The 25050-nt window shown below is 34.7% G+C and overlaps 2 protein-coding genes across 2 annotated transcripts in view; one reads left to right on the forward strand and one right to left on the reverse strand.

Moving 5' to 3' along the window:
* The window catches only part of LOC109823278 (conserved oligomeric Golgi complex subunit 5), an 11270-nt gene extending 4716 nt beyond the window's left edge, over positions 1–6554 (forward strand). Inside the window, 2 exon segments of the mRNA XM_020389563.1 lie at positions 5666–6027; positions 6290–6554. The gene's annotated coding sequence lies outside the window, so the exon portion shown is untranslated.
* On the reverse strand, positions 6959–19753 carry LOC109824399 (alpha-(1,4)-fucosyltransferase). The gene is made up of 3 exons (XM_020390990.1): positions 19116–19753; positions 8011–8184; positions 6959–7787 (listed from the first exon to the last, which is right to left on the reverse strand). The coding sequence occupies exons 1-3, from the start codon at positions 19572–19574 to the stop codon at positions 7221–7223; spliced, it is 1200 nt and encodes a 399-aa protein (XP_020246579.1). The 5' UTR covers positions 19575–19753; the 3' UTR covers positions 6959–7220.

A 25050-nucleotide genomic window follows, 5' to 3' on the forward strand; every position in this document is an offset into this window, starting at 1 on the left:
ATCCGCTGTTCTCCCCCTCTCTCTCTCTCTCAAAAATCGCACACAGATTTCAAAGAACCTCTGCCCCCCACTATGATGGTTTTATATTTTAAAATAGGTGATTACTGTTTGCTATTTTGTCATTTTTCTTACTGTTGAATGCTTCACTTTGTCATTTTTCTTACTGTTGAATGCTTCACTGTTTGGGGCTGCTTGGGTTGGTATTCTCATACTTCACTGTTGACTGGTGATTAGGTTAGGGCCTATTTTTTTTTTGCTGTAATCCTGTTCACTGTTGATGAAAGAGTTGAATCCATAGAATAATCTTTTTGATGTTTCAACTTGAAAACTTTATTTTAAGATATGCTTTTGAGTGTAATTTTTATATTTTTGTAATGTTAGTAACTTAGTATTTTGTAGTCATTGAACTAGTTGCAACTTGAACTTTATTCTCTTGTATTTTTATATGCTCAAGATGAAAGTAGTGAAAATTAAAAAATCTAGCCGTGTCGCCGTATCCTATTTTTTGGGGTTTTGCCGTATCCGTGTCCGTGTCGTGTCCGTGTCGCCGTGCCCGTGTCCGTGCTTCATAGACCTCTGTCTCTGTGTCAGGCTGTCAGCCAACAATACATGGTTTGTTATGTATCCAAGATTCTTCGATTACAAATTTGTCCATATTTGTTTGCATTAAAGCACAGATCATATGAAATATATCTTATACAAAATTGATGATCTAATTGATTGATTTGTTCGTGATAGAAGGTTAAGTTTTTTCAACATATAAGTGTAAAGACAAATGTTGACAATACATCTTATTGCCAGAAGTTTGTGCTCGAGAAGGCACTTCTTTTCCTATGCATGCATGTTAAATGTGGATTGTGGACCCCCTTAACTTCTCCCGCTCCTCTATGTACTATTCAGTAGTGAGAAAAATCCTCATTTTTCTTTACCCCTAAATGTTGAGCCTTTGATTAATTGTATCGTAATTGAACACCTTACCTACTAACCACTAGCTTCTTGATAATATATGCGTATGTTTTATTTATCTTCACATAAGGTTAATGTTTTAAAAAGTTCTGCCTTGGCCTAGGATGTACCTAGGCCTCTCGCTTAGCTCCTAGCACCTAGGCAGTAACTAGGTTGTCCATCAAGGTTTTGAGAGCACCTAGAAGAGCGTGGGTTATCCACGTCCTCCAATCTTCTTCAAACTCCTCCATTCTCCAACTATGAACACCTCATCTAACTCCTCCGACCTTCCCCACCCCCCAACCCCCACTTAAATGAAGAAAGAAATCCACCTATGTGTCAGTTTGACGCCTAGTCTTTACTATCAATTATTATAATTAAAAAATAAAAATATAAAAAACTGCCTAAGCTTTAAGTGTCAGGCCTAATACCTAAGCCGCTTAGCGCTTTCTGTAACCTTGCATAAGATTTCTTGGGGGATTGCTTGTCTGATATCTTGTGCCCGTGTCTAAGTTCAAAAATTTTCCGGCTTTGTCAATTGTATAAGATTTTTACCTCATTTAGCCACCTTACAAAATTGACTGAAAATTGTCAATTGTAGGACATTAGGGGTATATAACTAATTATTTATGGGTAAAGTTTATGTTGTTATTTTAGTTTGTACAGATTGTTATCTCCCATCATGGGTAATGAAGCTACCTCATGTACTATGTGTTTTTTCATAATAGTTGTATGAATAAAAAAATAGTTGTTACTTGCACTGTTTTAAAAAACATCCGCCTAGTCCGCTTAGGCGTACGCCTAGACCTAGGCGGTACCTAGATCGCCTAACTAGCGCCTAGCGTCTAGACGGTATTTAGGCTGCCCACCTAGATTTTACGAGCGTTTAGGGGAGCATTGTCTGCTTACATGGATTGCCCTGTAGGCCTTGATTGTGATTTTATATGTCGTGACCTACACGTCCTCCAAACTCCATTAACCTCCAAATATGAACACCTCCACTACCTCCTCCGACCTTCAGCAAAACCTCATCGACCACCACTTAAATGAAGAAAGAAAAAAACGCCCAGAAACCTCTTAAGCGCCCGCCTAGGCGACTAAGCGCTGGGCGTCAAGTTCGACGCCTAGAAGCGCCCAGCGTTTAATGTAACATTGGTTACTTGTTTTGACAGATTTATACGTCTAACTAAATTGTTACGTTATGTAGCATGAGTTTCGAGTTATTTCTTGTTTGACTAAATTAACCTCTTGTACTTGAACCTATTCAGTTATTAACTAATAGCTGATTGCCTCTAGTTTTGGAGACATCTTATTATTAAAGAAGTGCCATGATGCTAAAGATCAAGGTTCTCTCACGAGATCAGTTGAGTGCACGACAGCCATCAATTTCTCCCATTTTTGTGCACTAGCAGCCAGTAGCAGCATTGGCAATCACTTTTATGTTATACTAAGATACTCAGAATCCTTACTAAATCCTAGCTAGTTGATAATATACATTATTTTATTCATCTTCACATAATACATTGACTGCGAATTTGGGGAACTGCTTGTTTGACATCTTGTGTCTATGTCTAAATTAAACATCATCTGTGTCTAAGTTCAAAAATTTTCTAGCCATGTAAAATATTGGCTCCTAAAGAAATTGATGTAGGTGAGCTGCATTTTTGACCTTATATATAGTTGCTTCATCAAACCAACTAAAAATTGCCAATTAAAGGACATGAGCCTCATTTAAGCAACTATTTATGGGTAATAAAAGTTCGAAAACTAAGTCACATGGCACTTCTATAACTGCATATATGGATAGTATCTTGCTGAAAATTTGGATGACATACTTTAAGGGCCTGTTTGGATGACCAAAACTATTGAAAGTGAGAAGTAGATCAAAGAGTAACTTAAAAAATTATGAAGTAAGAAGTAGCGGAAATAATATTTTTTTTGTTTCACACACTTCATGAAGTAGCAGAAATGCTACTTCCTCTTCATTCACTCTTTCTGTTTGGATACCAATTGGAAATATTGTTAGGAAGTAGCAAAAGTCAACTTGACAATTAGACATATTATTTGAATACTCTACATATTCATGATGGAAGTTTTTTTAATATTGCCGGATCTTTTCAATCCTCTTATCGATTTTATGCTCATCATTATGCATACTATATTAGTTAATTTTATATCAAAAATCAAGAACTGAAGTAATTATGGATCAATAATGGCAACAAAAGGCCTAGTATACAAGACAGCTGATGAAAATACAAGGTTAAAAAAATCTTGGGATGAAATATTTCCATTCCAAAGCATAGTAGGATGCAGTTTACTTAAGCAGCTAAGTGCTAAAATGGCACGTAAGCCAAGTTCCAGTATTCAGCTGCATCCTCAATCAAAAGTTGCCTTTTATAATTAGAGAAATATCATGGATTGCTTAATGATTTCTTGCCGCTAGCGTGAGGAATTTTTTTCCCCTGTGAGATAGACAAGGAGAGTATCTTTGAAAATCTAATTACTTCTGATTTGGGATTACCTACCTCTTAGAATCTATGTGTCCCCCGCTCTTCATCTACTTCTGCTCTATTTCCTAGCGTTGAGGAGCATTAGAAAATCTTGGGAATAGAGATGCCATGTAGGCGCCACATTAGCAATTTAGGAAGTAGGAGAAGTAGTCTTAATGGAGAAACAAACACAATTTTTTACTCGGAAGTAACAGCAGTAGCCTCTACTTTTCAGCTACTTCAAAGCTACTTCCATAGGTCCTAAGTGAATTCTGGATGTATTATTGTTCTTAATAAATGGAGATTGTCTTTTGTAATGACCAAGTAGTTGAGTTTTAATATGAACATTGACTGAAAACAACTAAAAAGAAAAGGAAAGAAAATGTTACTGATGTGATGAACACATTTATTAATTTAAATGACTAGATTGCTCTTTGAGGCCCGCGAGGGGCATAAAGAGGGCTATCTACCTGACCTGGAAAAGATGGGTAAAAGGTTACTTTAGTTATCAAATGCAAGTCAGTTATTAAACTGTAGTTTGATTGGTTCACTTGTGATATGCATTTTCTTTAAAGTGGCAGAAATATTTCATAGTGAATATTATTATTATTAAATATATAACTAAGCGAAATCTATAAATCTTTGATATATTATTTTACTTTGTATTGTGAAAATGGTACTTTATTTGTTTAAACTCTAAAAGCTTAAGAGAGAGTTGATATTCAACTTCTTTCCAGTTACTTGCTTGTTCTTCCATCCTTGATTCTGGAGAAAATTAATTATTAGTATCTTATGTAGGCATTCTTATGCTTCTTCCATGCTCTAATTACTTATCCTGAATTCCTGACATCCAAACTCATGGTTGAAGTGTCGCAAAAGCTCACATGTTGTGTCAAATGCGCATCATGACTCTGTCAAATGACATTTCCTTTATATACAGTGTTTTTCCCCATCTTGCTAATTGCTATACAGTAACCTCTCTTCTACTTCAAGCCTAACTGTTTATTTGACTTCAATTCTTATATTGTAAGGACTCAAAGACATTTCTTTCATTGCCTTACCTGGCAAGCTATAGAACTCAATCAGGTTATTACTTGTCTCATTGACATCTTGACATCTTTGTCAAATGTTCGGAAAGAATCAAAGAAGCAGAAGAGGGTTTCTAAGTTCCTTTCATGTAAACAATAAGAGCTGGCAGATGCAGGTGAAGAAGCCAACAAATAGGAAGTAGATTAACTCTCCTCATGGGTATGCTGCCTTGTTTTTGACCTAAAGTTGTGATTTTATATAGTGATTTATATAGTCAATATCTCACTATAATTCTGGTAATCAGCTGATGACTTAAAATAATTTCTTCTTATTTCCATGGGTTAGACGAGAAATTGAGTTACTGAAAATCATTTCTTCTTGTTTAAACTCATTTCTTCTTGTTTCTATGGGTTAGAGGAGAAATTGAGTGACTGAAAGTCATTTGTTCTTGCTTCCATAGGTTAGAGGAGAAACTGATTCCTGATATTTTCATAAAGCTCAAGGTTGAATGTAGCTTTCACAAGATGATAATTGATAAGAATTGGCATTAGACTTAAGTCTTTTTTGTTTTCTCTTTTATTTAATCATGTGACTCCTGGTTTAGTGTTTTGGAGTTGGTGCAACATTTTCACATCAAACTTTGGCAATCATCTGTTCTTAAAACTGAGGACTTAAACAATCTCTGTTAAGAGACATTTTCTACTTTTCAATCATCGGTTTCTTTTCTTTGGTTTTTTAAATCTTTTTATGTTTTCATTTTTTCCCAAGTTGTGCCCAAATTCCTTATTTTCAGTCCTTGTTCTTTGATATTTGCTTTTGATCTTGAATAAGGGGTGCAAAAAAAGTCAAGTAATTTCCCATGGTGGTCAGGTAGTAGTAAATTGTGTGGATTGGCACAAGTAACACTGTTGAGTGTTGACGTATGATATGATGCATGTTAAGAGTCACAGCTTTTTAAGAAGCAATTGGTTTTTCCCTTTCTGGTTTCATTCCAAAGAGTGATAAACTCGCACATAGCAATGTCCTGAAAATACTGCTCATACTATTGAATGCTGCCTTAGAAAGCAAACCCTCATGATGTCAATAAAATGCTAAGACATATCAGAAATGTATGTATGGTACGGCTCTCTTTCTTATGTTTTAAAAGCGTTACAAACTTCTTCATTAAATTTTGACACTGTTTATTTCTGGACTGTTTGTAGGTCTCCTAAGTGCTTAAGAGTTCTGCTTTCCACATTTGCGTTGAAAGAAGGTTGGATGTACTTATCAATCCTTGCATGTTACACATGCATACAAACTAGTCTCTTGTTGGATGAAAATTCTACGGTGCACATGCTGAGTAGTCAGCAGCTTCTCATTATTTGAAGAGACTATTCAAATGAATCATGCGGTTCATCTTCATTACCTACATAATTTTCGTCTAGATGATGCAGCTGAGGCGGCTTATATCCTTGTATATTCTGTTTTAACTGCAATTGAAAATCTAACTGCTAGCAAACTGCAGGCTACTATGATAGAAACCCCGGAATGTGTGAAGACAAGAAAGAGTGCACCGGTTAAGAAGGTAACAGGGGAGAGCTAATATATGATGCAGATTTATTTATATAGATTATTTTTTATAGCACTATAGCCCAATTGCAGATAGACCCACTGGACTAGGGCAATAGTAGAGAGGGTCTATTCGCACTAGTTGCAGGGGGTCTATCCGCAATTAGGCGATAGTAAGGGGGTCTTTATCCGCAGTTAGCCCTTTTCATACAGAAACTGATGGTAGTGTTGCTTCCTATTGGTCGTGGATCCACCCTTAAATGTGGGAAACTGGGCAGGTCTTCTTCTTCTCCTGGGATAATGGCATCAGTCTGGAAGTTTGACGAGGAAGATGAAGATGTTATTTTTCTAGCTTGATGTAACAAGGCAATGGCTTTGATATTTGTAGCAACCTGTACCTTAGTTTGACGGGTAAAAGAGTGGTTTTGAGCCTTTCTTGTTTGTGTGCCTGTTGGTGACTCTTGTGTGAGTTTTGTATTTGAACACCAAACCTGCTCAAGTATTATTCATTCTGAGATTCATGGAAAGGTTATTTCGACATGATAAAAAGGATGTTTCGGGGGCATGTTCATAGATCCTGGGGGCTATTACAAAATATTGAAGATTTGGGAGGGGCCCGGGAGCAATTTCAAATATCGAAGTAACCCTTCATGGAATTATTTGGGGGCTAATATCAAAATATTAAAGATTTTGGCGGGCTAATATCGAAGTAACCCTTCATGGAATTATTTGAGATGACATCATGCTCTATGTGGCTGCAAGCTGTGGCTTATAATTATTTATTACAAATGACAGCAAATGGTAAGGAAATACGAAGTTAGGACAAAATCAAAAACATCTTTTTCCCAAGTAGAAGTTGTATTTGACTTCCATCATCCACGATGATAAGATTCCGACCATGTCAACTCCCCGGAATGCCTCATGCTAATCCTATCATTTGGCTTCGAGATCCACAAAACAGAAAATATTTGTCATTTTAAAGTTCCAACGATAAAGGACTACAAATCTGAACTTAGCGATGTTACTTGTTAGATTTGTCATGAAACAGACCCCTGAATGGTAACTACAACAGCAAAACAATTGAAGCTCCAAGCTCGGCAACATCATCTGTATAAACCTCCGGTAATATTATAGCCAAAATGTAGAGGGATACAATGAATACAAGATGTGCAACTCTTCCAATAACCAAAACCTCAAAATCACTCCATTTCACAACGTTCTCCAATTCCTCCCCCCTTTCCTACTAACAAACTCACACAACCGACATGGCAAAGTATCAAGACTCGCCGCTCGAGCCTTCCCATAGTTTCCCATCACTCCACATCTCCTCCAAGCATGAAACTCTGCATAAGCTACAGGATCATTTGCTACACTCTTCACATATGAAGACAATTCCTCAATCGAACTAAACTTTGATCCATCAATAATCGAGTTGGGAGGAACGAAATCCCACACATTTGGTGCACCGAAATAAATGGGCACGGATCCCGAGTCTAGAGCGTAGTATAGTTTCTCGGTCACATAGCTCTCTGTGGCAGTGTTTTCGATGGCAAGGACAAACTTGTAGTGTGACATGGCACAATGGAGATGGTCCCACCAGTGGATGTCAGACTTACGATTGGCACACTCTGGATAAAAGGCAAGTGCCATGTCGAGGCCTCCAACGTTGTTTAAACATTTTCCGAAAGAATGGTGGGGAATTAAGGAGAGGAAACTTTTGGCTAGTCGGTTTCGTTCAGGGAGGCATCTTGAAGATGACCAGTAAACTAGGGTGTCCTGAAGAGGGGGGAAAGTGAGAAAACATAAAAAAAGGGCAAATTTCATAAAGCCGCCCCCTAAACTTCATAAATTAGAGAAAAAACCTTCCTGACTTTCAGAAGTTTAAGTGTGTTTACGAAATTTACCCTAATAAGGATTTAAAGGAATTTACCCTAATAAAAACTATGTTACTAAGAAGATGGAAAATTTCCAGATTTGTCAAGCGGGAGTAATACTTTACATTTCTTTTTTCTGGTGATATGTTGTAGTTTCGACTATTATGGAACAAGGAACCGGCATATGTAGACTGAACATCATCTTTTGCATGATACCCGATAAAAATGTCCTCGAAGCCTGAAGGTTTCCTAGAAGCCTCAAGATCCATGTAAACACGAAGAGGATCACCTTTACGCCGCTGCGAAAAAACAAATATGAAAAATTTAATTACCATCTAAAATTATACGGGAATAACATAGTCTAAGGCATTATTACAGCATGATCTACCTGCAAAAATCATTTTCTGAAGAACAAAATGATAATGAAATATGAGCCAATAAATTAGAAATAATAGTTGAGTAGTATTCAAGTCTATGAATTTCTTCATCAATATTTTCGTTTAATTTAGAAAGGCATCTCAATATTCTAAGTTTCATAAAATTGAGGATCTAGTTTAGTAAATATAACTATGCAAACCTTTCAAACCAATCACCAGTCAACTACATTTTGCAGATAATATTCGATGAACCTGCAAATTGTCTCATGATAGTTCATACCTGTACAATAAATGATCCACTGCAACCCTTTCAAACCAATACATACTGACCACCATTACGTGAATACTATTAGATGAAAACACATGAAGTGTCAAACATTAATCCATACCCGTATGATTCTGATCCTTTTTACTAACATTGTGTGAAAAAAGAGACCAGCTGTGAATCTTATATATAATATAAGACAGGCAGCTTTGAAGGGGGGAGAACATGAAGAAAATGCAGCTGCTGCACAACAATTTTCGGTTAGAAGACCTCCATTTTTGCAAGTTCTGGATTGCTTACAACTAAGCATGATTCTTACAGTAACTAATGCTTATCTGATTCAGAAATATGCTAACAAGGAACTGAGGAAGTGGGAAAGATGCATCGGTTTCAGATAATGAAATTTGAGTTTCACTAAACCAAGAACCAAATTTACAGACCATATAGTTCACCATCCAGCAATGGAACCTAAAGTAGGGGCTTTCGAGATAATGAGTTCTATTTATCTATTTACCTTATCTATAACAAAACATGAAGTTTTTGTCACATCGACCTGATAAATCCTTCATCTCTATAAGTAGAAACAGAAGAAACAGGTTGGATCCGTGAATACCAATTGGCAGGTGCTCCTCCACCCTTCCTATGTTTCTTGATTTTTCATACGTTTGCATCTAAAGCAATATCCAAAGTCAGGAGCCATAGTAAAGCTTAAGTATCTCTATATAGGTTTTCTGATACTTACAGATAACATAAATGAAAAATTTCTCAAGCAGCGGTCACAAAGCGAAAGAGGAAAAGGTACTCTCTACTTCCGAGTAATTAGGGAAAAGGATACATATGTCAGCAGAATTCTTGATCTCCAACAACTCCTACTTCCTGTCAGAAGCCTCTATTTGTAAACCCAACACAAACACGCTTATGATACGAATGACATCATCCTTAAAATATTTTACAAAGCTTTCATAACTTAAGATCTCTTCATGGAAATGAATAGATCTTCTTTGAAATGTGGAGGACTTCTTGAAAAAAGGAACTTCTCGAGTAATAGAAGATTCTTTCCTGGAAAGTCAGTTTGTCTCACTGGATAAGATTATTTACCTATCAGTTTCACTGGAGCAACAACAATCAATCTAGCATTTAGCTTCTGAATCTTGAAGTGGAAAAATCAAAACAGTTTCTCGCGTATCACAAACTTCTCAGATGGGTTCTCACAATAAAGACATGATGTTCTTCTTAATCATTTACCAATGAGAGGGAAGCTGCATAGCCCAAAACTCCCATCAGAAGCATAAGGTAACTTTAAAACTAATTACCTCTTTTATTGTGAAGCCCCTAGTGAAACCTCCAAGGACAAATACAATGTTGAATGAAATACTCAACATTTGTATTAATTTTTAAAGTTTAAACATATAGTTATAAATAAATGAAACACCTAAGGAAATCACATTCATGTGAGGGAACCAAGTTCAATACACATACAAAGCCAGGCACAAGCAACTTTAACACGTCTTATAGGGTGTTTTCTCTTAAAATAGTTATGTAAGTCAATTACTTTATACATAAGTGTGGAATTGTATTGCTCAATTAGCTAACATAATTAAAATGCACAGATGGTGTTCCTTGTTTGACACTAAAATCTACATAAAATTGAAAATTTGACAACTATTTATAGTCCAATAGCAACAACGTCAGGAGAGTTAGCTCGTGCCTTTTCAAGAATTATTACGCACAAGGGAGAGTGGAAATACAAGAAAGAAGGTGAAGCTAGCTTCGTGATGCCCTATAAGGTCATACAATACAGAAAAGGGAGGAAAATATAGAAGGGAGGAGGATGAAGAGAAAATGAGAGCTAAATTAGGGTTGACTGAGGTGGGTGGCGATGGTATTTCATGTGAAGGGGTGTCTTTTGAGAGTTTTCTTATCTGTGAAGGCTCCACTTGGATGGTTTTCTTGTAAGGATCTTATTATGGACCTCTCAGTTATTTGGCTCCTCTTCTGCCTGCCTGACAGTACTTAGAACCAGATGCTAAGGGCAGTTATCTAGTTTGCACCAGTGTGTAACGGCTTTATTTGCAATATGTAGAAATGAGCAAGACTGCAGCTAGCTCAAGAAACTGAAGCAACCAACTGTACTAAGGGTGTTAGACGACCCGGCCTGTGAATACACCATTTAAGGAGGAAGGTTTAATTTGTAATAGAGCGTGAAAAGAAACTTTCAGAGACAAGACGGTGAAAGACAAGTGTTGTCTATATCAGAACAATGCCTATGCTTGTAATAACTGTGTCATTTAATTATCTCCACGTGTTTGTCCCGCATAGAACCCAATTACAACTTTACAAGGACCAACACTATAGATGCCAAATAAAATGAAACTTCCATGCTGAGCGGTCCATTGATGAACAAGGAAAACGAGCTAAGGTGGCCCTCTTAATTTCAGTCCATTGATGAGCAAGGAAAACGAGCTAAGGCGGTCCTCTTAGTTTCCCTTGACCCTTGTGAAGGACTCTTAACCATCATCCACCCTAATAATCTGCCAATGACATAATCTAGAGTCCTAGGAAGCATGATGGGTTACCCATTCTACTTATTCATGCACTCTCAAGAAACTTGATTAAGGGTCGAACCACCCAGGGGACTAAAATCTTGCGTTGCTAACTTATCTACAGGATCTAATCATGATAATTCCCAATTCCTCCACTTATTAAGAAATTTTCTGAATATAGTTCAGGTAAGCAGGATGATCAATCCCTCTTAACACATTTTTTGCAGTAAAGTCCATCAGTTGCAGTATTTTAACTATCATCATGTACAAAAATATCAATACCAAGCCTTCATCCACGAATTAGTCTAGAAGAAATCAAGCCTGCTATACATCAACTTTCTAATGTGCATTATTTCCTAGCGGGGCCACCAAACAGTTCATTGTTCACAATCAAATCCAACTCAAGATCCCTTTATATAAAAGATTTCTCAAGCAGCGACATTATTGATGCTTCAATTAATCACCAAAACCACAAATTTTTAAAACTTCGCCATCTGTTTCTTCCTTTGTAACTTCTGATAAAACATATTACCCCAAAATAACCTTCAAAATTCAAAAAGATCAAAACTTACCAGTTACCATCCATGGCAGCATCACATTCTCCAACAGTAGCACATTAAAGCGATCAGCAAGAACCTTCAACTTTGTCCAAAAACAACTCAATCCACACTTGCATAAGTACTTGTCCCAATTATCCGGAATCCAAGCCTTGATTGTATATTAATCCAGGGTATCCAATTTCAAAGACCCAAGACTTCAAGGTGACGATGTGATCAACAAAGGGGGAGTTAAGATTCATATGCACCTAGGATCTTATATCCTCTCCACTACCAAAAGCAGTATTTTAACTAGTGATGATTTGTTCTTAATCTAGCATTTATCATGCATAGCACTCATTCCTAATTTGTATTCAAAGACAATCACCACCATGTACTATTTTAAATAATAAACGGTTGTGATTCAAAGTTGCATAGTCTCAACCAACAAGATGATGAACTCATCATTAAGGTCACAAATATTTACCTTCCTTCATTAGTTCATTAGAGTGTGGTTCTTTCCCAGCTTTGCTTTTGCCTCATCTAGAATATTCTTAACATCATTGTAGTCACTTTTCCTTGCCAAATGGTGGCTATGCATGTTGCCAAAACCACTCAACTTTGCCTGACACCTTCTTCAACTGAATGGTAATAGATATCAATACTTGTTTCATTGTTTCTTCACCATCAGCCCTTTCTTTGAGAAGTCTCCTCTCTTAATTGAGGATATACTCTCATTCAAAAGTCAAATTGAGAAAAAAATACCCCTACCACCCATTTCCAAAATTTTGGAAATGGATGGTAGGAAGGTGGAAGGTGGAAAAGATAGCAACATGGTGAGGCACCACTTTGGAGTTTTAAGGCTTAAGCGGTTCAAAGTGGGGGGAAAACACAAAGGAAAAAAAAAGTCTAAATCCTATTGAAATTCTAAACATAGATAAAAATTTAAAAAATAACAATAATAAGAACTTGTTAAAGCCAGAGATGGTTTTAGGGGTCTAAGGCTTGTTTTATAGGTTCGCATAGAGATGGTTTTGCTAGGGATGAACTTGTCAAGAAGACTTTAGCAACGAGAGCTTCAAGTGAATTTGGGGTGAGCTTCGACTAAAAAGAGGTGGATGAGATGAAGAAGAGGAGGCCACGCTGCAGAAGACTTGACAAAGTAGATGATGCGAACAAAGGAGGTGGACAAGGTAGACGGAGGAGGTGGACGAGGCTAGAGGCAGAGAATTTGGGGTCCAGGGCTTTTGGGTTTGAAAGACAGAGGAGAGAATCAAGGAGCGAAGGAGAAAGGTGAGCTTTAAGGTTTAAAAGCAGATCAGGTTCAGGTCAAGAATTGAAGGGCTGCTTAAAAGTTCTTTATTTGTTTTTTAAATCACTGGAAAACATTTTTAAAAGCGAAGATCCTTATGACTGCTTTCTCCTTAAAAGTCGCTTTAGCGGCTCATTTTTGTCGCTCTCTTCACTATTGCCCGCAATGCATGACTGAAGACTTATAATAAACAATAAAAGAGTGAGAAGTTTTAGGGTGATATAAAATAAAGATCAAGTGTTTTTTTAGATACCCGAAACTGCATTTTTCTTTTCAATTCTGATCAAAATCTCAACCAAAAAATAATTAAAACTTCTTTTTAAATCTAAACCCTAAACTTCTCATCTTCCATTGTTCATTGCAGGTATGGCTAATAATAATTTCAATATGACCTTTGTAGGAAAATCATCTCCAATCAGGAAAGGAGACTTCTTGATGAAAGGATTGATGGTGAAGGAATGATGAAATAAGTGTTTAAAGAGCTATTCACCCATTCAATTGCAGAAGTTATCACGCAATGCTAAGCGGTTTTGCAAGCTTCAAAGCCATTGCTGGCAATAAGTAAGGATAGCAAATCAATAACGATGTTGAGAATCTGCTAGGTGGGGCAAAAACAAGATTGAAAAGAAGCAAACTCAAACAGTGGTGAATCCAAAAAAACAAATTGGAGGGGCAAACGACAAGTATCTACTTTAAAAATAATAACAATAATAATATTAAACAATTAAATATGTAAGTATTGGTTTTGGGTTTGGATTTTTAGTTGACAATAGTAAATTTAAATTGGCCATCACATTTGAGTTCATTATTAAAAATTAAAATAGGCTACAACTTCATATGTCAAACGGGCTAAATACAAATGGGTTTAATTGCGTTATATAATTGAAGATTGGTTGGGGTGAGACAATAATTTTTGAAGATTGTTAAAGTAATTTTAAGAATCTTAGAGGTGCAATTGCAACCTTACGTGCACACAAGGATCCGCCCCCTATAGATAGCAAGGATTTTCTTAATAGACTGTCAGTTGATAGACATCTTAGTATAGTGATAGTAAATATCCTAAAATATCATATATCATTAAGATATTTTTTATATTCTGCATTATGATCCTTTATAGCATTCTTTTTATTATTTTCAACCAAAATTAAAAGGTATAAAAAGCAATAAATTTAGCTAATATTTATTTTACCAGCTTCAATTCTTGATACCTCTTTTATTTCATGATCTATAAACATATACACAAAGCACTCACACACTTGATCCTTAAAATTCACAAATACGCTTTTTGAGAATTGACAGCCCTTCTTCAACAAAATTTTTAACATCCAATAAACATTCCTGTACAAGATATTTTTCTCTCTATATTGATCGAGAGATTGACATGGACAAGCCCTGACATCCTCATGTGCACCCTCGAATACTAACCATATTTTCGAATATCTATTACTAAAGATACAAGTATAGTAAGTTTAGTAACTAGAGAAAATTATAGAATGTAATCATGTGTTCGCTCCTTGGTTTCGAGTCTTTCGACGTTGCTGACAGGTTTGCAATTGGTCATGGAGAGTCGCCGGTTGTGCCGTAGGGTGAGGTCAAGCAGTGATACCTAGGACTAGCTGACAGGTACTCCTATAGTCACGGGTCAAAACTGGTATTTTAAAATCATTTTTTTCCATTTTCAAAAGACAAGAGTTTTGGATTGTGATATCCCGTGTCTTCCTCTAATAAATATATTCTAACAATTATAGAATGAAAACATGTGACTAATTATTATGTAACAAAAGAAAGCAAAAAGCCTATAGTACTCTCAAACAATAGTCAGTAATACACAAGGAGTGAACGTCCTTTTTAGTAGCATGCCTTATATAATTAGCAAGCTCCCATAAATACACCTTCATGGTAACTTGTTGTAGGTAACTAACAAAATTAGCACCTTGCTGCAAAGAGCAAAAATACCAATTTCATGTATATGGTAGCTCAATTATTAACAAACATTTTTTCTTCTTTTAAGAGATGTATAAGCTTTTAGAAAAAAATTTGGGTCAGAAGATCATGTGAGCTCTTGTATAAATTTAGGACTCATCTAGTGTGATGATGGCATTTGTATCACTTCTAATACTAACAAAGGCAAACAACTTTTATTTTGATCATAATACATGCATTTGACTTCTTCCTAAAAATCCCAGTATATCATTGCATACAAGGTAGACAATAAATTGTAATCAAGCCAAAATTAGATGCATAGCAAAAATAAGAGATTTTATTTGGTACCACTAAATAGTGTTGGTTTTGAAGAACAAGTCTAATTAGCGTAATGGTAGATCTAGAAAAAAATTATTAGGGTCAAACTAGTATCTCTTTACCAAAGATTTAAACATAATATTACAAAACAACAATTTTGCCAAATGGACTAAATTTGCCTACTCAAACTGGATAAAATTAAAATTGGGTGCAAATATTTTTAAATTATGAGGGAAAATTTATAAATTTAGAAGGTTTGAAATGTAATTTCCATAATATCAGGAGTGCAGCTTCCCTGTGAAGAAATGTGAGCATTATTGAAATTACTGATGACTTCATCATGTTTTTCTATGTTTTAAAAAGCAGGTGCCAAGCCGGGCTAAGCATACCTAGGGTGTTCAACTAGATCTTGGAAGCACCAAGGGGAACATAGGTCGCTTATATAGACTACACTACTTAGATCTTTGTCGTCATTTCTTATGATGCAGCCTCCACATCCTAACCTCCTTCAGGCTCCTGTCGTCTCCTCAACTATCTATATACAACTTATTTGCCTCCTCTGACCTTCAGAAAAGATCCTCCATCACCAATTAGACAAAAAAATCTGCCTAAGCACTAGAAGCTAGTTTAACGCTCAATAGTGCCTAGCGTTTTCTATAATATTGGCAGTTGCTATCAATTATTGTAACTAAATAATAATAAATATAGGAAAACCGCCTAGGTTTCCACCCAGACTCTTGGTTCTAGGCGTCAAGTCAAGCACTTGGGCCACCAAGCACTTTCTATAACTTTAATTTCTTTCTAGTTGAAATCATACCTTCAATAAAGAATAAAACCTTGACAGTTCAGAGGTTAAAGGTTTTGTTGTTGAACTACTTTATGACCAAATATTTCATGAAATTGTGATTAGCTTCTAACTTTTGATGTTTTGTTGTTGAACTACTTTATGCTTAGGACCATTTTTGATAAAATTTCACAGATAGGTTGTTTTGTGATTAACTTCTTAGTTTTTTATGTTTTGCTATTGAAACTACTTCAAACTAAGGACCATATTTGATGAAAATTTCATGTTAGATAGTTCTATTACTAACTAGTTCCATTAGTAACTTCTTATCTATTTTTAGATTGAACTTTTCATCGGCATACAATCTACATCGTAGTCTATAATTGGCACATGCTACATGATTATAGATCTGCTTGCAAAAGCATGAGGAAGTTATTGTATTAATTTTTAGTAAATTACTAAATTTATTTAAGAGTATTATTATGAAACCCTTTTCAGATTTGATAATTTATTATGAAATATCCTAACATTATTTTTTTCATTACAACATCCATTGTTGTAAAAAGAAATTGTTAAAACCTATTTAATTTCTATACTTTTTTCAAATACCCCTCAATAAAGCTTCTCTTTTTCCTCAAACTATTGGAAAACCTATCTCCCCATTGTTGACGTCAAATCCAAGTGACCTCAACCATTATCAAAGATAAAATTAATTGAAGATCAAGATAATCTCTTCAACCCATTGATTTAGCCTCTATCTAGTGTAACTTTTAGTTTCTAATCCATGTCTTGCCTTTGGAAGAAAAGAAAGGCAAGAAAGGAAAGTATGTTAAGAGGAAGAAGAAGAAGAGGGTAGTTTTGCAATATAAGTCAAATTTAACAGTTTTTTTAACAACGGTGTTTGCAATGAAAAAAATAGCATAAGAGGGTTTCATAATAAACTGTTAAACTTGAAGGGGGTTTCATAATAATTATCCTTTGTTTAATTATTTCATAAATTACTACATTATTTTAATTAACTTAATTAAAAAGTTTTCTCCTTTGTAACTCGCCATCACCATCTTTCCTATCCTCTTGGATACTGGTCAACATTGGATTTACAGTAGACCTTCAAAGCATGATAAAGATTGATAAATAAGTCACATAAAGTATGAGAACTACATGAATGGGAAGGAATTTGGTGCAATATACATAGATAAAGGGGAAAATTATTACACATTCTATAAGATGGTTTTCTCAATCATAATTCTGCAAATTAATCACTTCTCAAGCATGGAATTATGTTGGCCAATTAGTGAATATACTAAAAAGTTCAACATTTTTGATGTTTCATATGAAAATATGTATGAAACCAAAGTTCTCAGAAGTATATATGACCAAGTGTGGTCTAAGTCTAGAGAATTAACCGACCTCCTCGAGTTTTTATGCACAAAGAAGAGGAATGGAGGTAAAACCAAAAGGCGGAATAGCTTGGTTATGTCCTACAATGTCTTATGCAAGAGTAAAGGTAGGAAAAATAGAAGGAAGAGGATGAGGAGAATATTAAACAAAAGCTAAGGTCGAGTGGGGTGATGAGGGAGTGATGAGGATAATTCATGCCAAGGGGTGTCTTTTGAGAGATTCTTATCCGAAATTTGGCTGTATAATTTTATTGTAGGGTCTTATTATAGGACCTTTCATTTATTTCTCCCTTCGTCTGGCTGCTCATTGGAACACATAGTTTGCACCAGGTCTAACGACTTTATTTGCAATATAGGAAAATTAGCACTACTACAACTAGCTCGAGGACACTGAGTCAACTAACTTGACATGGTACTTAGGATGTTAGATGAGAATTAGTCCCTTCAAACTATTTAAGCAAGAAGTCATACAAGTTGTAATGGGGTGCAAAAGGAAATCTTCCCTCTCAATGACAAAAGATAGTGAAAGACTATCGCTATCTACATGAGAACAATGCATTGCATCATTGATTATCTCCATGTGGTAGTCCTACATACATTGTTTTAAATATCCCCGACATGGCCCGATATATCACTCGATATATCATTTTATAGGGCTTGCTGCTAACCGATATGGTCTCTAAATATCCTTTACCACTTATTTAATATTTTGGGTGATATATCTCCGATGTTTCTGATATATCAGCTAATATCTTGGTCAATATTTCCTCTTATATGGCTTGTCGCAAAACAATATAGCACGTTTGGCAATTTTTGGATGAGATATCATGGTTTTTCCATTATATCGAATGACATTTTGGCCTAAAAAATCAGAAGAAATGCTGCAAAGGTTATTTGTATTTTTGTTTGTTTTACAAGATCGATTAATTATCCTAAACATATACTATTTACATTTTATATGCTTAGATTTCCGTAAGTATATTAAGATGACATTTTAGTGCATTATACTATATATGCAAAAATCCGTTATGGCATTCCGATATTTACCCCATATCCTCGATATATCCCGATACTCACAATCCAATATGAATTTTGGTCATCCGATATTCCCCCAATATCTGATATTTAAAACCTTGCCTACATAAAGCCCAATTACAACTGAACAAGGGAAAACCTTACAGATGCCAACCAAAACTTGAAACCTCCATTTACAAAAGTCTATTGATGAGCAAGGAAAATAAGTTAAAATGCCCTTATTAATTTCCCATGTGAACGACTATCCATCATTCACCCAAATCATATGCACAATGACATAACTGAGAACGCTAATGAACATGATAGGCTACCCATTCTATCCCCACATCTTCAAAAAACTAGACTAATAGTAGGGTGGCAGACTTTCTCCGTGGAGATTTCATTTCATTAACGTATGAACCAAAACCTAATCCTGAAAATCCCCAACTTCTAATCTTCACCCAAGAAATTACTCTCTGCGGAGGGTTCCAAACCACAATACTGACTATATCTAATCCTCATGTACATAAACATCAATAGCAAGCCTTCCACCACCAATTACTCTAGAAAACTATCAGGACTACCATATATCAGATTCTTTAATGTGCATCATTTCCTAAAGTAACTTCAATGTTCCCAGAATCACAACTCACATAGAATATTTCTCAAGCCCACCTTAATAATTCCTCTGACTGACCACCAAAATTCCAAAGTAACAATAATATAAAGAAAGATCAAAAACTTTTCACAAAACTCACCGTCGACGGCGGCATCACATTCTCAAACAGCAAAGCATCAGGCCGATCAGCAAGAGCCCTCGACTTGGTCCACAAACAGCTCAGCCCACACCGGCACGAGTACAGGTTATCCAAATTATCAGGAATCCAAGTCCACCCTTTGACCAGCACGCTAACATGCCTCGTCCCAATCCCATCGCACTCTCCTCCTCCATCAAAATCCTGCACCGCCGACGAATTCGCCGTCCAATTCTTGTACTTGTCTCTGAACCTAGGGCATCCGATCTCGGCGTCCCAAGATTTGTAGGCGGCGATGAGATCGATGAAGGGGAAGTTAGGGTTGGGGTTAGGGCTCGGGGTTGGGAAAGGAGAGGAGGGCGTTGGGAACTCGAGGAACCGGGAGAGGAGGAGGACGGCGGCGGCGAAAGCGAGCATCGGAGCGAGGTAGTGGGAGGGTTTCGACGGGATCTTGATGAACATAGAGAGAGAGAGAGAGAGATTTTTGGCCGTCGGGTGATTTTGATCGAGTTAGAACTTTTGAAATTTTCACGTTTTGGCTTTTCTTCGTTGGGATCGGTGAAGGGAATTTGGGTGTGAAAAGGACGAGGGAACGACGGCGGGTCAACGAAGAAGGGGAAGAGTGTTGGACTGATGTTTGGCGTGAGCGGCCGGTGTGACTGTTTTTTGTTTGGGGGAGTTAAAATAGTTTATTTAATGCAATTAGATGAATGAATAAATAAAATATATTTTTTGAGTTAAGGTTCTAGGGGGTGCAATTAATTATCTTAATAAGTGCATGTGGTTTATAGATATTAGCCCCTTACATCTTCAATAACTGTATATTGGACCTTAGAAACCGCATATTAGTCTCTCAAATCCTATAGGGGTCTGCAAAGTAGTTCTTCTAGGTAACACACGTTAGATTTGAGGGGAAGATTCTGTTTAATCTGACGGTTGGAGGCAAAGTGACCATTTTACCCCTTTGCTATTTCCTCAAACTTATTTCTTAATAGGTTTAAACACAATACCCGCTTAAAAAACACGAAACCACTTGAGTTCTTTTCTAATGTTTAAAAAAGGCTGTAACCCAAAATTGAGCTTCACAGATGTTTAAAACATTAGATATTGGGTTAAAGTTATCCTAATCTTGATTAGTTTTTTTAATTGAAAAACTAACAGATGGACCAATTTTGCAAGACCCCATAGAATTTAAGAGACTAATATGCAATTTTTAAGATTTGAGGGAATGATATGCAATTATTGAAGATGTAAGGGATTAATATCTAGAAACCCCAATATCATATAGGTTGGTTATGGTTATGTCTGTATTTGAAATATATGAATATATATTTATCATATTGTTGTAATACTTTTAAATTTTTTTTATAAATGTTGCAATACTTTTAAACTGGTTAATAGAATCTACTCCTCTATACAAATGGAAGAGCCCAAGGTTTACTATTCATACTACAGTAATGCTACAGTAACATTTACTGTAGCAAACATGGCTAGACACTGTGCATTTTTTGAAAAAAATACTGTAGCACATGAGAACATTGCAGCAGAGGCGGGATACTATAGCAATTCAAAAGAGGCAAAAAAAATTACCGCAGTAATTAAAATCGGAATTATTGTAGCAGAGAAAAAAATATGTCGTGCTTTGCACAGTGTTTACACTAGTTTTTATAATACAAAAATCTAACCTTAACTTGTTTTTATAATACAAAAATCTAACCTTAACTTTTCTAAGATGTATAACATATTAATGAACTTCTTTTATCATATGACCTATGTATTTACAAATTTTATTGATTTTCTGCTTATCCATTTTATACGTGTTTATACTTTCTCTTATTTCATATGTATCCACATTCAAATTTTACGGATATGAATATGCGTTTTTCTTACTAAGATATATTTATTTTGTTTCCATATTTATGAGTAAGAAGCTAATACAAATATGGTAAGCATTATATCTTATACATATTCTAAACGTTTTGCACCCCTAGTTGAGGTTCCTAAGAATAAGAATTCAGCAAATATAAATTCGAGCATTGAAAAACATTTACAAATGTTGTTCTTCTTCTCTCTTTTTTTCATTTCTAAGAAAAAAAAAGCGGAGTGTATAGGCTAAGAATGTATATGAAAAAAAAAACTTTAGATGATATTTGTTGTACATATAAAATAGGAGAATAATATTAGAAAATAACTTAAAAATAATTAACAATACTGTAAAAATATAGACATTCCTTACATAAGATGTTGTTTCATAATATTTTAGTTTTTCTTAATGAAAAATGCTATGAGATTTCTGGTACACGAATCTTTCTTATTCATTGAAGCAGACTATAAAAAAAGAAAGAAAGAAGTAGAAGCAGCAGCAGCACGGACTACGAAATAAGAAACAAAGTGTTAAATCTATAATGATGGCCCTTTAAACAATAGGGAATGGAGATATCTATGAAATGTCAAATTATCCATTACCAAGCTAGATTTTATTTCCTTAAAAACAAGTTAAATCCACGTTGTGTATATATAGACTAAGTTAGAACAATTAACACAGATTTATCCACTTACTGCCAAGCTGTAGAGCTAGTACGCTCTTTCTCAGTGTATATATTGTAAAGGGAAGGAATTTTTATCTTGCCTCAAAAAGAAGATTTTTTTTTTTTTGACATTTGGAAAACTATAATTTTTCTCAAACTATTACTCAGAATAAATCAAATGCAAGAACAACAAAATCTGTAGGATTTATCATTTATATCACTTTAGATACGATTATGTCTTATGTTGGTTGTCAGTTATTAACGTAGTCTTCCTCCTTCTAGCATGCAACCTGAGATGTTGCGACTTTTCTTACATGCAACCAATGACAATTGTTTAATCAAAATTTTAAATGTGGCAACTTGTAGTTGCAATTGTTTGATTCTGCTTATAACTTGACATGTGCAACTTGTTTTTCACTTTTAATAAATTCTTAAAGTTATTAATTCTTTTTTACCTTTAAAATAATTATTTTTAAAAAATAATGGGTTTTTATTTTTAAGTAAATTGACTTTTAAAGTTTTCTAGAAAATAAACTAATACTTTTTGGTAAAACAATATTTTCTTAAATTAATTTTCTAATATAATATTTTTCTTAATTTTTGTTGGAAAAACATTACTGAATTTTTAAAAAAATATTTTAATAAAAAATATTATTATACAAGGAAATTTTTTTGAAAAAATAATAAAGTTTTGTAAAAAAATACTACTTTTTCAAAAAAAATAATTTATAAATTTATTTTTATTCAAAAAATAATATATCTTAAAAAAGTTTTTTTCCAAAAAAATAATATTTTTCAAAAATAATATTTGTTCAAAAAGTAAATTTTTTAAAGACCAATATCTCTTAAAAATAATATTCTTAAAAATATTATTTCTTTAATAATAATTTTAAAAATATATAAATATTATTTTTAAGTCATTAATACTTCTAAATAACTTTAATTTTGAGAATTTTTTTTTTACAGAAATTACAATACTCTTTTTAAGAAATTATTTTAAATAAGTAATGAATTTCTTAGATTTTTTGAAGAATTAAGTAATGATTTTTATTTTTATTTTAATTTTGGGTTAGTTCCAACTATGACTTGCAACCATTTTAGAAATAAATTTTAAGTTACAACTTGTTATGGTGTTCCCCTTCGCTAGAAGTACAAGCTCATCGCCAAGCAGTGGACTGTTAGACCCTAGAGGGGTGTGATTATGGTCTTATGCTAATATAATCCGATTTTATGCCAATTGAAACTAATTAACAAGTTATCCTAGCAAGTATAAAATACAACAAGATACATGAGCTAGGATAGGCAATATGAACTAATGAATATATTGTTGGCCTTCTTGTTTTGATGATGTTTAACAAACAATTTACTTATAATGTTGTTTGTCTAGTGTTTATGTTTTTGTATTTATTCTAGGCAAACAACGAGTTGGATGTTGGATGGATTGCGCTTCAACGATAATATCCAATGGAGGTTGGCGGAATAGTGGAGTGAAGCATTGCTATCAAGTTAAAGATCCAATTACAAGCTTCATCCAAGTTTACCAAGTCAAACTTATTGAAGATCAGAAGCTCTGGGTATAATTTAGTTTAGGTGTTATATTAAATGTTGCTGTTAGTACTCCTAACTTATCATACACACACACACATTTTATTGGTTTCTAATGTTATATATAATTATAAATATATTATATATATATAATATATATATATATATGATATATATATATATATATAATAGTCATCTTGGTTTGTTAAGTCTTATCCGACAAACAAAGTTTTAAAAAATAAAAATTCCAAAAAATTATGTATACATTATTTTGTTTTCTATGTGGATAAGTTGTTTTTGGTTAATTTCATAGATATGACAAATATATATTCATATACATACTCATATGTTTCATATTCTATTGTATCTTGTAAAAATATTGTATTCATTGATCTTATAGACTTCATAACAATAGTTTACATCTTCTATTAAGTCTGTAAAATCATTTTGTATTGTTTCAAAACATGGTTTAGTCAAAATATCAAAATTCATATGTTTACATTTCTATGTTTTGGACCTCCTTACAAAATGATAATATTTTACATTTGGGAAGTCCTTTTTGTAAACCAGTCTTTGTAGCATGTTTATTATCATGTCTATAATCATTCCCCAAAGTTTTACATTTTTCTGAATTTATTTGATATTTTTAAACAAGGTTTTAAAATCAGAAAATCAACTTTCAAACTGTTTTGTTCATGTATCAGTTTGCGGTCGACCGCCACGATCGACCGCACCTGAGATTTTACTTGTGGAGTCAAACAAAAACTTTCGCGGTCGACCGCCACGGTCGACCGTCAAGCTAAAAATTCCCACGGTCGACCGTCACTGTCGACAGCGTAAGTCTCTGGAAGTTTTCTGAGTTTCAAAACTGGCTCGCGGTCGACCGCGAGTTTTCCACGGTTGACCGCCGATAGCCCAATGGCTATTTTTGGTACAGAATTGTATTCCTGATTTTTTGGAATTTTTGTTGTTTTGTTTGGGGTTTTGGCTGTTGGTTTCTCTTCCTATATAAACCCCTCAACCCCTCTTCTATCAGCAACAAAGGAGAAAGTTTTAAACAAGTTTAAGAGGGTTTTACAGTTTGTTTTTTTTTGGGTTTGCTTTTACAAAGAGGAGCTTGCATTATCTGTTTAGGAGTTCATCTTCAATATCTTCTCATCCTCTTTTTGTGTTTATAGAGAAGTTTTCTAACTCTTTTCTCTAGCAATATTATTATTGATTTTCATATTCTTATTATTGCTAGTTTGCTATTTGAGTTTAGTTTTGATTTATATCTCATTGTTACACACACCCATATTGAGCTTATTGTATCTTTCATACATAGTATAGTTGGGTGGTGAGAGATTGTAACTTTGAGTTGTGCTTTCATTGTGTTCTCATCCATAGTAGAGAACAAACATTTATTGTATTGAGCCTAATTGTAAGGATACATTTTGTAATACACTTGTACACCGAGAGAAGTGTGTGACGAGAGTCGGGGATCGTCCCAAGAGGAGTGGCGTCGGTTCACGAACATAGGGAGAGGTTGTATCCGAGCACTTGAGGGAGACACGTCTAGTTCAACACTTAAGAGGGTGTAGAGTGGGATTACAAGAGTGTGTTAGTTGTAGAGTTTTCGGTAAACTAGAAAACCGTATTGTGAGGTGTAAACGTTGTTCGGGTAAACGTAGAAAACCCGGTTATGATAGTGGAGATCTCCTCGAGGTGAGGAGCGGAGACATAGGTCGTGGGGACCAAACTCCGTAATCATATCGTTTGTTTGTGATTGCATTGGCGTACTTATTTTTATGTTCATATATTATATCACATTTGTTTATTGCTTGTTAATTATATTACTCACTATCTAGTTTAGATTGTTTACCCTT

This window comes from Asparagus officinalis, chromosome 9, assembly GCF_001876935.1.
Source record: "Asparagus officinalis chromosome 9, Aspof.V1, whole genome shotgun sequence".
Taxonomy (NCBI): Eukaryota; Viridiplantae; Streptophyta; class Magnoliopsida; order Asparagales; family Asparagaceae; genus Asparagus; species Asparagus officinalis.

Excerpts from the sequence above, each read along its gene's own strand:
- LOC109824399 (XM_020390990.1), bottom strand. The coding sequence starts at position 19,574 with ATGTTCATCAAGATCCCGTCGAAACCCTCCCACTACCTCGCTCCGATG. Across the intron at positions 8,185-19,115 it reads ATGTGATGCCGCCGTCGACG|CGGCGTAAAGGTGATCCTCT; the intron begins GTGAGTTTTGTG and ends GTTTTTTCGCAG. Across the intron at positions 7,788-8,010 it reads TATCACCAGAAAAAAGAAAT|GACACCCTAGTTTACTGGTC; the intron begins GTAAAGTATTAC and ends CCCCCTCTTCAG.